This window comes from Dipodomys ordii, unplaced genomic scaffold (assembly GCF_000151885.1).
Source record: "Dipodomys ordii isolate 6190 unplaced genomic scaffold, Dord_2.0 Scaffold59, whole genome shotgun sequence".
Classification (NCBI taxonomy): domain Eukaryota; kingdom Metazoa; phylum Chordata; class Mammalia; order Rodentia; family Heteromyidae; genus Dipodomys; species Dipodomys ordii.
Window position 1 is genome coordinate 7339940 of NW_012267275.1, and position 17690 is coordinate 7357629.

Below are 17690 nucleotides of genomic sequence, written 5' to 3' on the forward strand. Positions count from 1 at the left end.
AGGCAATTTGGCCAAGAAAATAAAATACAAGCTTTATAAACTATGTTTTTGACTCTCTCAAGTAATTGTGAAGAAAAATATATAATTAGCTTACATCTACCACCTGACTACATTACAGTCTTGATAATTCATTGCTCTATCAATAATAATTATTATACTTTTAGAGTTTGAATATAGGGCTGTGTGCTTGTTTGGCAGATGCTCTACCTCTTAAGTCACATGCCATCATTGTTTTGCATTAAGTACTTTCCAGTTAGGGTCTCATGCTTTTGAATGGGATTTGCCTGGGATCATGGTTTTCATGCCTGTGCTTCTAACTTAACTTTGAATACAGATGTGAACCACCTTACCAAACTAACTTTAGGTTGGTTCTGAACTGCAGTTTATTTTAATGTCTACCTCCCAACTAGCTGGGATTACAGGCAATGAACCACCATGCTTGACCATAATCTTCAGGTAATGAGTATAAAGATGATATTAAAAAAATGTTGTTTTTCATAAGTATTATATATAATAAAATTTTTATTTTCTCCAACCCTGAAAACTAACTTCTGTCATTGATATAATGATCAGTTAAATAGCAATCTTAATTTTCTATTCTATGTAAAATGGAGGTTTAGATATGACGCAGCAAAGGACATGAAAGACCGATGGTTAAGTTCTTAGTGTTTAATATAATAATAAATTCCAACATTTCTTCCAATTTTGTAAGTAAAATGCCTGGAAAAACACAACCTGTAGGATGAGAAAGAAACTTACCTTATTACAAAATTGTGGCTGTCAATCTCCTTTCCACATCCACTGTCCAGAAGAATGCCAGAATTTCCAACAACCGCACAGGTTTTAAACCTGCGATTTTTCATTGGTGAAACTTCTGGTAGGAGGCTGTGCAAATCCTGAGAAATGTTGAGGGTCCTGCGTCGATCCAACACATAGTGGATGACATCACCAGGCTTAAAGCTACTCTTGACCACTGAGACATCTCGCTCTGCATCTAAGAAGCGAAGAATGTTCTTCCTGCAGGAAATCCAAGAAAAGCTTTGCGTTAAGGACATATCCAACATCTGGCAACTCCATTTACAAAATAACATGTAAAACAGACTAATAAACTACTAATTTCAGGTGGTAATTTAATCATCCAATTCTATAGGAATAGATTCTATTGGAAATTATAATCTGCTTTAAAAAATATCTTTCTTGTAAGGTTTGCAATTTTTTTGGTAAACGAAAGTTTATATTGCCATTTGTGATACGAAAAGTAAACAGATTTCATTTATAAGATAAGCTAAAGAAAAGTTAGTTTATTGTATATAATAGTTAGGATGACTAGACTTTGTATAATTAAATATTCAATTTTGTTATTCAATTTTGTGTAGTCATTTTTAATGTTGTCTAGTTAAGGTAAATGGAAATAGCTCAAAATTATGTTGAATTATACTACAGTGAACACTATTAAAAAGATTTCCCAGTGAACATCATATTTATGCAGCTTGTGCATTTTGTAAATATAATTAAAATTGTAGCACTAAATGTCTATGAAATTTTTCTTCCAAATTCGAGCATAGAGGACATAATTTGAGCAGAATCAATGAAATAGCTTTGGACTATGTATTAGAGATAGTTGACTGTTTTTTGTCTTTTGTACCCTTTTTCTTTTCCGTATTTGACTCTGAAATTTTCCATGGGCAATAGAAGTCATCTGGATAGTTCCAAATTTTTAAATCCAAGTCCACTGAGTACATTGTAGAATGGTCACAAAATTACTTTTCTTAAAGGAGAAATGCCTATATGAAATACATGAGGACATGAAAGAAATAAGCTTCTCAACCAGCTTATCTGACCATTGTACTTTAAGATCTCTTTTTAATTAGTGACTTAACTGATGAAATCCTCAATATTACATTGTTCATGGATGTGAGAACCTATGCAAACACACACACACACACAAAAGCAAGTAACCAGGTACTTGTATTAATAACTAGGTATAAATAAATAGATAGATAAGAAAACATACAGCAGAAAACTGCCAGTATTGCGAAAGTTAAGCACAATTTTAAAAGGCACCTGATAAATCTATTGGTGTCTCATAACTTGGAAATCATACAATATATCTAATCAATATGTTGCCCTTGGAAACTTGGTTTACATGTTGGATTATGTTAGTTTCTGCTTTTTAGTAAGACACTGAAAGTTGAAAGCTGGGATGAAAAGGCTTGGACCTCCAGCAATTGTCTAGACTTCTAAAGATGGAGTGTAATCTATTATTTGTGTGGGGCATCTAATTAAGTGATACTCAAGGAGTTTCCCAACTAGCAACAGAAATGACCATGAACTGAAGGTATCCCAGCAAGAAGAAGCGTTCTAACTTTCCATGTAACTCTATAGATTCAACTGACATTAAGTTGGAGAAGGAAGGGACAGATTACAATAATTAAAGTTGTCTTAGTAACTATGTACAGAAGAAATCTTTGTAATATATAAAACGAGTGAAATCACAAAACTGATAGAAATACTATCCAACACCATCATGATTTATTTTAAAAGAATACAGATTACAAGAGAATTATTGTTGAAATCAGCAACTATGGGTTTATAAATTGAAAATCTACAGAAGTCATTCATTCTAGGAAGAGCACAGTGATTCTACACCCAAAGTGGAAAATATATGTTTTAAGAAAAACCATTAACATAGACTCATTAATAACCATTTAGTTGGGGGGAAATGGTGAAAACTTTAGCACATGTATTTCAACCAAAATTTATTTCCTGTGAAAATGACAAAGCGGGCTCTAAAGCAGAGACTGCACGGATGTGGTTTGGTTGTCAGCTAGATGATGTTACCATTTTCGTTTGAGCAGAATTTAAATGGATTGCTGTAGAAGGCTTTGAAGATGTCTTCAACCAGTACTGGCTTGGTTGGTGAGTAGGTTAGAGGTGAAGTTAGAAAAGAGGATTTTGGTAGCTCAGAAATACAAAAGAGAAAAGCCCTTTCAGCTGGTCATAAAGGCCACACTGCCTTTATTAGTAATTAGTAATGAAAGGGACTTTCCAGTAACAGTGCCTTTTCTGTGGCATAAAACAATTAGCAGCAAAACACCTTAAAATATGTCTTATAAACACCATAGTTATGCATCTTTATCAAATTTATTGGTAGAAAAATTGATGTTAAAATAATACTAAAGGGGTAGATCAATTTTTTTTTTTTTTTTTGTCAGTCGTGGGGCTTGAACTCTGGGCCTGGGCGCTGTCGCTCAGCTCTTCAGCTCAAGGCGAGCACTCTACCACTTGAGCTACAGCGCCACTTCCAGTTTTTTCTGGTGGTTTATTGGAGATAGGAGTCTCACGGTCTCTCCTGCCCGGGCTGGCTTTGAACCTCGATCCTCAGATCTCAGCCTCCTGAGTAGCTAGGATTACAGGCGTGAGCCACCAGCGCCCAGCGAGTAGATCAATTTTTAAAGTAAATGATTCTATCTCTTAGAAGAAAATACACTCATTTGAGTAGCTCTTAAGATGGCTATAAATTGTGTATTTTTCCAGCTCATTGGTAATTTATATTTTTAATAGTAGCAGCAACCATAGTAAAAGTGCCTTTCAAAGCAAATTTTTTGGGGGGAAGTGCAGTTGTAGAGGTGGGAGGAAAGGGATGGTAGGGGAAAAACAAAGGAGAAGGCAACAATGCTCATGTAACTGTAACCCACTATACAGTATTTTTACAATAAAAATGTATTACAATAAAAATAAACAAATAAATTGAAAATTAATTTAAAAAATACTGTGAATACAAAAAGGCTTATCAAAATATAAAAGTCAAAGTTTTGGGACCAAAAAAAATTTTTGTCTTGTTAAAATGACAAAAGGGATGATGTCAGTATATCTTTTTCTTACATATATCCAATCATTTAATCCTTAAATATGTACAAGAAAAAATATCTGATATTAATGCATAGAGGACTGAAAACAATTATCAGTAAACAATAAAGAAATGTACTCAACGCATTATCCTGCCATGTAATTGTAACTCCTCTGTACAGTATGTTCACAAATAAAATAAAATTAAATTAAAAAATAAATTAAAAAACTAAAAAAAAAATAGTAGGAATGAAAGTTAAGTAAGGGCGAAGGGCCAGAGAGTGCTTAATTAGACGAATTAAAGTAGGTATACAATTTAAACATTTTGGTATTTGCATGGGGAAAATTATGGCATGTAAAATACTCCACAGTACTAAGGGAACTCCCCTGTGTCTCTTTCTTATCAAGGTTACTTCTCATTCTGTGCAGTTTATTCCATTTATTTTTCCACAGTCATATTTCCCTTGCTATATTATCCATGTCCCTCAGTGATTGAGAAACTACCTTTATGCATATTTTTATCCCCTACATTGTCTAGTGTGGTGTTTGCTCAGAACAAGCTGCTCAATAAACATCTCTAAATCAAAAAAAAAAAAAAGAAAGAAATGTACTCATTATCTTGCCCATGTAATTGTAACTCCTCTGTACGGTATTTTCATAATAAAAATTTTTTAAAAAGCAATAATGTGACTTAAGTAAATAACTTTTGAAATTGTAAAGAAAGACTAAAAATATTTTTTTAGTTACAGATGTATATAAAAGTTCTGTGAAAGCCCATCACCAGTGGCTTATGCTTGTTATCCTAGCGACTAGAAAGCTGAGATCTGAGGGTTACAGTTCAAAGTCAGTCCAGGTAGAAAAGTCCTTAAGACTCTTATCATAACTAACCACCAGAAAACCAGAAGTGGAGCTGTGGCTTAAAGTGGTAGAGCACTAGTCTTGACTGAAGAAGCTCAGAGACAGTGCACAGGCCCTGACTGACAAAAATAAATAAATAAAAGTTCTGTGAATTAGAGAAGTCCAGCTTTTCAGACTATAAGTATGTGGAGAAATAAAAGGATAAAAACATCTATACTTTATAAATATAAGTAACTGTTATTAAAAACATGAAAAACTTTTGTGCTTAAAAACTATGAGCTGAAAGATTCCTAGTTTCACGAAGTATGCTTTTGTTAACATAATTGTTAATGAATTTAGCAGCAAGCTAAACAAATGATTTCAGAATTGAACTCAACTTCTAAGCTCCAAAAAAAAACTATAACCAGCAAGAGCAAATGATAACTATACAGGCTGTATCTGTACATGTTGATCTAATATGTGGTCAAGTTACTAAAAAATATTCTAAGAGGTTTTCTGTGTGTGACATAAAAGAACAATGAAAAATTACTGGTAGGTCTGTAACTGTCATTTGATGTTAACGCAGCTTTGAACGTTGCTTTAGACAGCAAACATTTACATCCAGTAACTGTTCCAATGTTGTAGATAAATGAAACCATCTGAAGATGCATTTCACTCTCAGTGGGACCAAGATTCTTAGTCATAATTAACTTTTTGTGAAGTAAACGCAGCTTAAGCTGAAAGGTTGGTTTCGACTGTTAAACTGACAGAAATAGAAACTGAACAGAAACTTTTCAACTGAATTTTCAAATAGAACTTCCCATTTAATATCATCCATCACTGCAAATAGCAGCCTGAGTCCCAGACAATTAACTACACAATGTTTTCACTTATGAAATGTTAAATATAGCTAGCCGGTTACCAGATACCACTCTTTCCTCTCTGTAAGTTTCTTGCCAACATCAAGCACATGTATGCTAGCAACTAAAATTCAATTTAAAAGGCATTAACCTGGTCAGAAAGTTTTGTGTGATGTATCTTAGATCTGGAATATATCACGACTTGGAAAGCAAATAAGGTTGTGAGCCATGTATTAAGAATCAGTATTTGCACGTGTTAGGCAGTGACTGAGAGCAAAAATAAATAAATAAATAAATAATATAGGAGTTCATTTGATAATTGCATAGAACAAAATGCCTCAAAAAATACCAAGTGTTTTTTTTCATGTCTACAAATAGGTTGTCTTAAAAGATAACTCCAGCAAACCAATTTGTTCTGAAAGGATGGAACGAGTAGATTGTTTATGATGTCTGTTTGTAGGGTACTAACTATTATAGTAAGATATATAATATCAAATATCACACTGGAAGAAAAACTCACACTTGAAAAAAAATATTGTAGTATCATTTACTTCTTGGGCTATCATCTGGTATTTGCTCCAGAACTTGGTAAAATTGGATGAGTGATGTATTTTATAATCTCAGATTTAAAAATGTCATGTACTCCTTAAAGATGCACTTTAATTGTTTTCTTTTTTATTGTTAAAATACATCCTTCCAAGCTAGTGACTTGTTCTGTAATAAGACTCTGCCCAACAATCAGGCAGGACTGAGTTTCAATCTTGTATCTGCCATTCTATAAGCTAGATAAGCTTCATGCCTTAAGATTAATTCTAGAGGTCACCTATTTACTAAAGTAAGTAGAAGATGGCTTCAGAATTGTGTAGAGATCTTTCTCCAAAGTAAATCTGTGATTGTAATATGAAGTTCTTTTTTTTTTTTAGAAAGCCTATATAGTTAACCCACAAGTCTTTTTTTTTAATTATTTTTATTGTGAAAATACTGTACAGAGGGGTTACAATTACATGGGCAAGATAATGAGTACATTTCTTATCAAGCATTGTAGCCTCCTCCTTTGTTTCCCCTTCCCATCCTGCCCCCACCCCCCACCCAATCCTCCACGCCCCCCCCCACCAAAGTTGTAAAGTTCGTTTTCGACATAACGACTTCTACTTCTTATTGTTGCAATGGGTCCACCTGTATCCCTATTTAAACGATTTGTTTTTCCCTTCCCCTCCACAAATTATACCGACATCAAATACAGTGAAAGCACGTTAACCCACAAATCTTATATGTTAAGGAACTTTGGTGTGACACTAAACTAAAAATATTTTTCTAACTATTCATGTGACTATGCTGTTCTGATAATAGCTGAGTTCATATATATTTTTTTTGGGGGGGGTCCAGTCATGGGGTCTGAACTCTGGGCCTGGGCGCTGTCCATCAGCTCTTCAGCTCAAGGCTAGCACTCTACCACTTGAGTCACAGCGCCACTTCCAGCTTTTTTTCTTTTTGCTTATGTGGTGCTGAGGAATCGAACCCAGGGCCTCATGCATGCAAGGCAAGTGCTCTACCACTGAGCCACCTTCTCCAGCCCCAATTTCCAATAAATTGCAACAGGCAGTGATTGCCTTGCTGAAATGTACTCTGTAAACTGCTTTGCCTGGTCCTAATTCAAATGTTGCAATTATGAAAATACCGTACAGAGGGGTTACAATTACATGGGCAAGATAGTGAGTACATTTCTTTTCAAGCATTGTTGCCTCCTCCTTTGTTTCCTCTTCCCATACCTTCCCATCTCCCACCCCCACACCCCACCCCCACCCTCCCACCCCCTGCCAAAGTTGTAAAGTTCATTTTCCCGACATAACGACTTGTGCATCTTATTGTTGCAATGGGTACACCTGTATCCCTATTTAAACGATTTGTTTTTTTTCCCTTCCCCTCCACAAATTATACTGACATCAAATACAGTGAAAGCAGGGGTCATACCGTGGGGGAGGGACATACAAAGCAACAAAGAAATCATCTTACAAATATGTTAGAAACAATCGCAAGAAAGAAAAAACATTTGCAAACTCTTCTTTTAATTTGTTTATAATCTATGTTATGTGTAGGTATGAGCTAAGAAGTGAGTAGAGTCTTGCATGGTAGCACACAACTGTAAACCAGGCAAAAGGATCAAAAGTTCATGGCCAGCTCATGCCAAATTAGCATGGTAAGACCCTGGCTCCAAAATAGCATACAAATAAAAAGGAGAGGGGTATGATTCAAGTGGTAGAGTGCTTTCATAGTATGCACAGAGAGACCTGGTTTTAATCATCTATATGAGGGGGGAAAAGAAAAGTGAGTTCATAACTCAAGCAAATGGTTCAGCCTCTTATCTTTTACCTAATGAGATACTCTTTTAAAGACTTGGTGCTTATATCTAGTATATGTCTGAGTCAAGCAGAAAAGGTCAGATAAGGTGATGTTAGGGAAATGAACCCTACGATATGTATTCAAATGTTTTTTTCTTTCATGTGATCGTTTCTAACACATTTATAAGATGATTTCTTTGTTGCTTTGTATGTCTCTCCCCCACGGTATGACCCCTGCTTTCACTGTATTTGATGTCAGTATAATTTGTGGAGGGGAAGGGAAAAAAAAACAACAAACTTTACAACTTTCATGGGGGGGGGGAGGATTGGGTGGGGGGGAAAGATGGGAAGGGATGGGAAGGGGAAACAAAGGAGGATGCTACAATGCTTGATAAGAAATGTACTCATCTTGCCCATGTAATTGTAACTCCTCTGTACAGTATATTCACAATTAAAAAAAAAAAGACTTGGTGCTAGTGTTTAAACATTGAATAATTAGCAATTTTTTTTGGGGGGGGTCTGGTCATAGGGCCTGAACTCTGGGCCTGGGCACTGTCTCTCAGCTCTTCAGCTCAAGGCTAGTGCTCTACCACTTGAGCCACTATGCCACTTTGGGCTTTTTTTTCTTTTTGCTTATGTGGTGCTGAGGAATCGAACCCAGGGCCTCATGCATGCAAGGCAAGTGCTCTACCACTGAGCCACCTTCCCAGCCCTTAATTAGCATTTTTCTAATGCTAAAAACTACAATCATATTATTGTGTACTGATTCCATTTTCCTGAAGCTTTAGAGCTCTGAATTACATATTTAAGCTAAAAGGCCTTAATTTAGACATGTTTACCAGCAATAATACAACAAAACTACAGAGGAAGATAATATGTTCCCTGTTTCCATAATTAGGTGGGTGTAGCACTAGTTTTCCTTATTAATAGGATTATAACAGAGAAAATTATTTTCCTGGATATATGTAGGTATTGAGTTTCATTTTAAGAGTTCATTTCAGCTAATGCTATCTAGTCTGGGAAATAAGGCAGAAGTACAGAAATTGTATTATCTGAGTTTTGCCCATTTTTTACATGAGCTCACAGAAACACCATCAATGGATAGATCAACTCTACTTATAATGTCAACAAAATAGAAGTTGATGATCTGTTTCATCTACTTGAGAAAACCTAAGGTCAGAATGAAGACTCAATAGGAAAAAAGCAATTCTCAAAATCTATTCTCATGCTGAGCAAATAAAAGTATCTCAAATATTAGTAATCAGTTGAATATTTTATTCTACTAGTATAAAACATTATATTCAAAATACTCATATTCATCTTTGTTTCTTGATATGACTTCATTTTTATGATTTTATTTTCTTTAGAGAGAAGTAAAACTAGTTCACATGTTATTAAAGAATTCATACATCCAGTGATCAATATAAGATGGATAGAGCTAATTAACATATTTGAGAACATGATGTGAAATTTTTGTGTCTTAGTAAAGAAACTCACCTTATCTCCAGGACCAAAGAGGAATTGATTTTCCAACCTTCTGTAGAGTGCTGGAAGATTGATGTCCCAGCTTTTCGAGTAATTTTATCAGAGCTATTGACAAGTGATCGGCTTAAACTCAATTCACCATCTCTGAAAGAAAACAAAATTACCAACTTTGTGAAAGCAAGAAGCATTTTGTCTAACTAGCACAACATTACTGTTGAAAAAAATCAAACACTATATTTTTCCTCTATTAGAAGGAAAAATCTAAGCACCATAAAAGTTGTTCTCATAATTAAATGAGGTCAAGGGTGATGGGTCTTGCATATAATCCCAGGTGCTCAGAAGGTAGAGATCAGGAGAATCACAGTTCAAGGCCATCCCTCAAAAAAAAAAAAAAGTTAGCAAGATCCATTCTCAGTCAGAATCTGAGTGTAATTGCATTTGATTCCAGATAGGAAAAAGATAAAGGTAGGAGAGTTGAAGCAAAACTATGGGACCTCTGCTGAAAAATACCTAGTGCAACATCGATACTCACAAAACAATATATTAGAAATGAACTGTACAATTGGGGTAAGCTTGGGGGAAGGGAAAGTGGGAGAAAAATGAGGGAGTGGTAACAAGTTCAACAACAAATGTACTCACTACCTTACATATATGTGTAACTCCTCTGTACATCACCTTGAAAATAAAATTATTTTTTGAAAAAAAGGTGGGGCTGAGAAGGCAGCTCAGTGGTAGAACGCTTGCCTTGCATGCATAAGACCCTCAGTTCAGTTCGATTCCTCAGCACCACATAAGCAGAAAAAGCCGGAAGTGGTGCTGTATGGTTCAGGTGGTTGAGCGCTAGCCTTAAGCTGAAGAGCTGAGGGACAGCGCCCAGGCCCAGAGTTCAAGCCCCACGACTGAAAAAGAGAGAGAGAGAGAGAGAGAGAGAGAGGGCTGAGTGCATGATAGAAGCCAGTGGAATGCCTGTTTAGCAAGCTTGAGACCCTTAGACCAAACACTGTATATGTTTCTCAAAAATAAATAAATAAGACTGCATCACAACATCCTTTTGTGGGGAGCGGGGTCCGGTCGTAGGGCCTGAACTCTGGGCCTGGGCGCTGTCCCTCAGCTCTTCAGCTCAAGGCTAGCGCTCTACCACTTGAGCTACAGTGCTGCTTCTGGCTTTTTAAAATTTCTTTTTGCTTATGTGGTGCTGAGGAATCAAACCCAAGGCCTCAGGCATGCAAGGCAAGCGCTCTACCACTGGGCCACCTTCCCAGCACCCAACATCCTTTTTAAAATGGAAGTTATTTTTATATAAAGAAAAGAGTTCATGATACTTAAAGAAAAAAATTCTTATCAAAGTCCTGCTTTCTACTTGTAACCACACCCCCACAACTAATTCTGCTTGGATGATAGAAAGAGAAAGTATCTCCTTTCATAAAAGGCACAGAAGCATAATAGGAAGAAATTTTGTTTGAATTATGGATACTTCAGAACATCAGGAGATCAGGGCATGATTCTGAAGCTTGCTAGTTCTTGCTAGTTTCTAGGTCATAATGGCCTTATTTTAACCTTGACAATCATAACAACAGTATCCAATATGAAATGACTTTAAGGATTAAGTGGTTCTTTGTATAAAAAATAACTTGTGAAGTATTATTAGTGTTAATTTTAAAAACTGGCCTTAGAACAACTAAAAAATGAGATATTTCAGGGGAGAGAGATTGGATCAGGGAAAAGAAAAATTCATTTGGTGACAATTATTCTTAGAATTTTCTACTTTATCAAGAAATGGAGTACACCTTTAAAATCAGTGTTGTGAGGAGTGTTGTCACGACCATGTATTAAGTAAAATGGTAGTATTTGATGCTATATGTTGATGAAGATAAGAAACCCCTATGATATCATTTATGTAATTAGGGTATTTATAGCTAAATGATTTATTATTCAATAGACTCCTCTCTTTTTACTTTATTGATGGAAACCCAGATTCCAAGAATGAAATAACTACTACTAATGGCAAATGCACAAAACTCATAGCTACCTCAATATGTGCATTTATTTCTTTCATGTCAACTTTTAATTTTCAGACTCTCCAAGATGTGGCTAAAAGTAACATGAGTATTTGTTCAGTCATGAAGTCTAAATGTGTGTTTATTATGTGGGCAATCCTCTCTGACTATCAATGGAACATTTCTTGTGTAACAGCTGTTGGATAAAGTCTGTAATTGAAGGCTTATAGTGTGGTATTTTGGTTCACATTCTTTTTTAAACATGAACCAGCTCAAAGCCTCATATCAAGTCACTCCCTGTGAAATTTAGAGTCCTATAAAAAAATTAGTATTTTAAACAAGCCTACTGATGAAAATCTATGTCTCTGGATGGCTAACAATAGTCACTCACAGAGGTCATTTAGAGTGTGAGGAAACATAAGGTTGTATTTTATTCTCAGTGTCCCAGAAGTCAAATTTCATGTTACACATTTAATGATAATCATTGCATTTGAATGAAAATGTAAATACAAACAGAAGTTATCCCATACTATTTTTGAGTATATATACCCATTCTCTTAAAAGCATATAACATCAGTACTTTGGGGAGGGAGGGAAGGGACTTTCCAGTCTCATACCATCAATAACTATCCTGATAATACCATTATCTTGTTTCTCACAAACTGCTGTGATTATAATAAAAATTTCTGCTTCCCATAATTTTTCATGAATGTAAACAGAAACATGGACTTACACTTCTGAGGTTATAAAAGATTGCTGAGTGACATGGACAAACATTGTTACCTGCCCAACGTTCAAAGCTTTTCAAAATGTCTTCCATTAAAAAAAAAAAAGAACTTAAAAAGTTGGCATCGGATCATGAATATGATGTTACTATTGTAACATATAGTAATTATTGTTACTATTGTAACCATCATGTTACTGTAGTAACTATCCTGTTACTATTGAGGTTTGAATTATTTTCATTGAACAGACTATGGGTCAGAGATCAGGTTTTTAATCACTGGAAAGAACTTTGACTGAAATCCAGTCCACAAGTAATCACATTTCCCTTTATAGTCAATGGGATTTATGTGTGAGAAGGCCAAACTAAGTGCAGTCTGAGGCTCTAGGGATTTTTTTTTTGTATAAACTTAAACAAACACCAAAGGATTTTTCACATGTGATCTTAGTAGCACTCTTGTATAGAAAAGACTTCCTTCCTGTGAATGCAAGGCATGAAGGATGTTTCCACCCCCTGATTGTTTCTCATTTCAAATCTGCCCTGACTTTTGAACAGCTGCACTGAAAAAAAAAAAAAGATTTTTTTTTTTTGCACAAGACTATCTATAAAAATACTCAACACGCATTCTTAAAGGGGAAGCACAAAACACATCAAAGAAATCACTCAACATAAGAGCAATATAGTACAAAGTATTCCTGCTTATATGTAAAACAGAAACATCTACAAAGACTATTTTTTTGGATACCAGTGGCAGAAAATTGGTTTTTGTTACCTACTATTTACTAAAAGCTTTTTTCTCTTTGATATAAGTCCAGGTTTCACCTCAACTTATTCTGTCAGGGCTGCAGTACACTGCAAATGTGATTAAATTCACTGCTGGAAATTAGGTCCCTAAAGTCCATTGATCCCCATGGAGAGTCTACATGACCTGACTTGGAATGAATATGTTCCCTTTGCACTAAGTTAAACTTCCTTCACAATTTAAAACTGTATAAAAGTCATTTAAAAAAATTGCTTCACACTAAGACTGAGCATAAACAGAAACCAATTTTATGTTTCTATTCCCCATGTGTAAAACAACTAAAAGTAGAGATGAGATTGTGGATTCTAGTACAATTGCAAACAAAATATTTGAGGTAAAGTCCAAATCCTTGATTCCTGCTTTATAAAAATGTTGTCTACTCTAGAGCAAATTGAACTTGTTTGACATTTGCAATGTGCTAAGTATGAGTGATTTTTGCTTATCTGCAGTCAGTTTTATTAATTTCCAAACTAATGCTATTGATTACTTAGTGAAATTAACTAATGTGTATAGGATTTTTTTAAAGAGGCTTCTAGATAATAATAAAGGTAAGCTAAAGTCTCATTTGTGATTAACTAGAAAAATAGGGTTGTAAGGTAACAACCAACACAACTATTTGTAGAAACTGAAGTTTGTACAGTTTTGTCTTTATCTCAGTAAATGAGCATGCAGATATATCTTACATGTGAAGATCTTAAAACTCGGTTAAATTATAATTCCAAATAGCACATAGACCCAAATAAATCACAGACTAGAATCCCCATTTTGAAAAATAATAGAAAAAGTCAAGGAGAGACCATTCAAAGCACCCTGAGTTAAACTTTATCGGTCATGGGGCTGGAACTCTGGGCCTGGCCCCTGTCCCTCAGTGAGGGTTCTATCACTTGAGCCTCAGCGCCACTTCCGGTTTTCTGGAGTTTTATTGGAGATAAGAATCTCACGGACTTTTCTGCCCTGGCTGGCTTTGAACCACGATCCTCAAATCTCAGCGTCCTGAGTAGCTAGGATTACAGGTGTAAGCCATTGGCGCCTGGCCCTACGTAAGTTTTATGGAACGAAAATATTCGTTGTAGGTGCTTAATAATTATTACTTGAACTATTGCGGAATTTTCTTAAAAATAAAAGCAAAAAACAAAACAACAACAAACAAAAGAAAACCCTGCTAGTATTTCTGGAGAAATATGAAAAGTGAATGTTAGGTGGAAAAGTTTTGCTGGTAATCTCTTTCTTTCTGTCCAGAACCACTATTGAACATGTCAAATAAGAAGAGTAATGCCACATTGATTGTAGATGGGACCTCCCAGGAAAAGAGGACAGGGGTCAAAGACATAAAGAAACGGCTTGCTTTTTGAGAGAAGAAAGGGGCGGGGGGGGGAACCAAGAAACAAAATAACAGGAAATTTGAATCAAAACTTGTGAGGGGTGATGCTGTAAGATGAAAGGATTGTAGAAGATAGGAACTCCTGACCACCCACAAGGCACGCAGTGCCCCCCAAAGGCCAGAGCCTGCCTCCTTTGCTTCACTTTTACATGCAGCATTGACCAGAGCTCCAGACCAGAACCTTCACCGATAAGGTAGTCATCTCATCCCAAACTGCTCTGTCCACCAAGCCTGCTGAAGAGGAGAGTCAATGAGATAGTGAAACAGTTTGATGAGTGAACTCCTGAGAGTTGGAAAGAAACCACGAGTTTTCCATCACTAGCCTTTCCACTGAATTTTTCATGCCGGGGGCAGGGGTGGGGGAGGGCGAGGGGTGGACATTAGCAATCTGAAAGTCCTTCTCTTTCTCAGCATCTACAGATTTACTCCTGGGGAGGCTAATTCCACACACCGATAAATAGCCCGAAGGCAGTACAGGTTCTAGGATGCTTCCAGGCATCTGTGGGAGAAGGGTTGCCGGCTTGCTGCCTTGCTTTCTGAAGGGCTGCAATTACGGGCTTTAATTAAGGAGGAGGAGCTGGGTTGCTAGCTCAGCAACGAAAGTGATTTTTTTTTTCTTTTTGGCTTATTTTCAGCCAAATGACTTTGATTCCTTCCAAAAAGGCAGTTCGCCTGTTTTATCACCCATTCTTCAGACTCGCTGCTGGCTCCCCGAGATGAAGGGCTGGACCCACTGCGCATGGCGCTTCCTGTTTGGTTCATTCAAGCGCCCGCCCCAAGCCTTCACTAAAGATTTGGGAAGGGACCACAACTCAGCTAGAAAAGGCTGCGGGCTGAAGACCCAGCCCTGCGAGCCCTACCCACCAGCCGGCTCCTCCTACGCCCAAGGTTTCGAAAGGCCGAGGAAGAAATGTCTCCGGTGAAATGTGGGTGTCCCGAATCTGATCATTCCCCTGGAGGGACTCCTAGTGCGCTCCCCGTGGGTGCTCGCAGTTTGGGGGCGGGGAGGGGGCTCGGAGTGGATGTAGGGTAGTCTGGGGAGAGCCCCCCGCCCCCTTCCGCGCCTTGTCTACTCTTCTTCCCCAGGGTCCCGAGTGAATGGTCCAACCCCCCCAGTCCTGTCGAGATGGAACCTCTTTGTTCAGGCTCATCCTTGGAGTCCACTGGCCCAGAAAAGAAGGAACAAAGGGCCTCTAGCCTCACGCTCCAGCCTCCGCCCCTCTCACCAGAGCTCCCACGAGCTCCCACGAGCGCGGGTCCACCACCTTCCCAAAGATGCCTTTGTCTGCCTGACAACCACAGGGCTGGCGTGGGTATATGCCCACGCCCCCAGCCACCACTTCCTTTCTGACAATTGGCATGACAAGATTTCCACACCATCCACTTCTGGGTAGAGGACCCTGCAGGGTGTTTGTATTTATTGTTTCCTTTCGTCAGTATAGACCTTGAAAAGGTCTAGCGATGAATAAAAATAGAAGAAAGAAAAGGGAAACAAAATCCTGTCCTCACTCGCGCGCCCCCTTTTTACTGTACTGCTGCTATCCTGATGCTTCACAGAAAAGCGATTCCTTCTGTGAGGATAGACCTGCGTTTTGCTCACTTAAATGGGAGGAGCAGGAATACTAAATGGCATGCAAGAAGTTGAGCCGGGTGTTAACGGTGTGTTAACGGTCCCGTGACACTTGCGTACAAACACGCACAAAACGACAGCCTCATTCTTCTTCGATTTAGCAATGGCAGGGAAAAATAAAAATAAGAGCGGCAGAGTTCCTGACAGTGGGTGCCTGGGAAAGGGAAGATCACGGCCACAGGACTTTGAACAGAGTTGACAGCTGGGTTTGGCATCCTCAGAAAAACGCTACGGAGCTATTCAGTAGCACAAAGTTGCACCACCCACTCCCTGGGTAAACTTCAAAGGCTCGGGGAGCAGGGGAAGGGGGCGGGAGGAAGGAAGTGTGATATTTAGAGAACTTAACAACGGGGCAAGGAGATTCTGAATTCATCTAGGCGAACTCAAGAAATAGAATCCAGCCTGTGAAAATACCAGCAACCAGTTTCCTTCTAAAACTGTAACCATGACACCCTGCGAGTTTCAACAGTGAAAGAGCAAATAAGGGAGTATCTTGGATGGTACTGTAATTTCAAACTCAAAATTAAAAAAAAAATCTACATCTTTACCTCCGGACCCCAACAAAGAGCAGAAAATCACAGGCGACCCGTGTCCTTGTTTTCCTCTCTATCTCTCTAGATAGAGCAGAAAAAGGGGCAGGCAGCCTTTTGGAGAATAAAGACATCTCGCTTGAGTTCTGCCCACGGACTGAAAGCACAGTAGCACACGAGTTCTTTGTTGGCAGTTCTGCATTTACTTCTGCTTGGGTAAGAAAAGCACCCAGCGCCAATAACAACTGACTCCACCGCACCGGGCAAGTTGAACTCCTACCAGCAACAGCACAAGGAAAGCATGCATACCACAACAACAGCCTTTGTGATTTAATGCACGATACCACCAGCCACACACGAGCTCACACCAACACACCCACTATCCCAACACCATCACTGTAACCCGTCTGTGCGCACACTTCATGTATGGCGTGACTTTTTGTTATATCCTGAAAGGAAGCTTTGCATTTACCCGACGAGTTGCGTCTCCTGGCGCTCCTCAGTTCTTGCTATTTCTTTTGTCTTATAAAAGATCAGGAGCAGACTTATAGTGCAGATCGTCCACCTCTTCCTAATGGAGCGCATCTTGGCTGCCTGGGAAAGTCCTGGTTGTCCCGTTTCCCGCACCTTGGCTGGATTTCAAAGCTCCGTTTTAGGGAAATAGGCAAGGGAGGCGGCTGGGGGAGGGGGGGTGTGATCTAGGGGGGGAAAAAAGGCGAAGAGAGCGCGGAATGGGGATCCCAAGATCAGGTCGCTAGGGTCCTCTAGGGCCGGAGCTCCTCACTGGTCTTCCACCGGTGCCCAGCGGCCAGCCGCTCAGTTCGCGCCAGCCAGCGCAGCCCCGGTCTCTCTGCGCCGCCTCCCAGGGGCTCAGGTTTCTTTTCAAATGTGACACCTTGTGCTTCGGAGGTGGCGGCCGCTTCTGCAGCTGGGTTCGGGGGCGTCACTGGCCCTTCCCTCTAGCTAGCAGGGAAATGATGAGCAAAACCAGCCAATCGCCAAGCGGAGGGGGCGGAGGCTGCTGTTGCCTTGCGATGCTGCCGGCAGCTTGGATAGTAACGTAGCAGGCTCAGTCTGCACCGTGTGGAGAGAGGAAGCTCACACTCACACGCGCGTGCTATCACACACACACACACACACACACACACACACACACGATCTTCTAGGACATTAAAGCGTCAGATTTCTGGACACAGAAACCCTAGATGCTCTGTGGACAGCGTATCTCAGCTGGAAAAATGATGAGAGTCGCGTCC

At 38.6% G+C, this 17690-nt stretch overlaps 1 protein-coding gene across 1 annotated transcript in view; it reads right to left on the minus strand.

Annotated features, from left to right (window-relative positions):
• Positions 1–17353, minus strand: part of St8sia4 (ST8 alpha-N-acetyl-neuraminide alpha-2,8-sialyltransferase 4) — a 93653-nt gene extending 76300 nt beyond the window's left edge. Inside the window, exons 1-3 of the mRNA XM_013022073.1 lie at positions 16907–17353; positions 9383–9514; positions 760–1017 (exon numbers count right to left, since the gene is read on the minus strand). Of these exons, the coding sequence (XP_012877527.1) occupies positions 760–1017; positions 9383–9514; positions 16907–17019 (503 nt within the window). The 5' untranslated portion in view covers positions 17020–17353. The remainder of the gene's footprint in view (positions 1–759; positions 1018–9382; positions 9515–16906) is intronic.
• Positions 17354–17690: the final 337 nt, after the last annotated feature.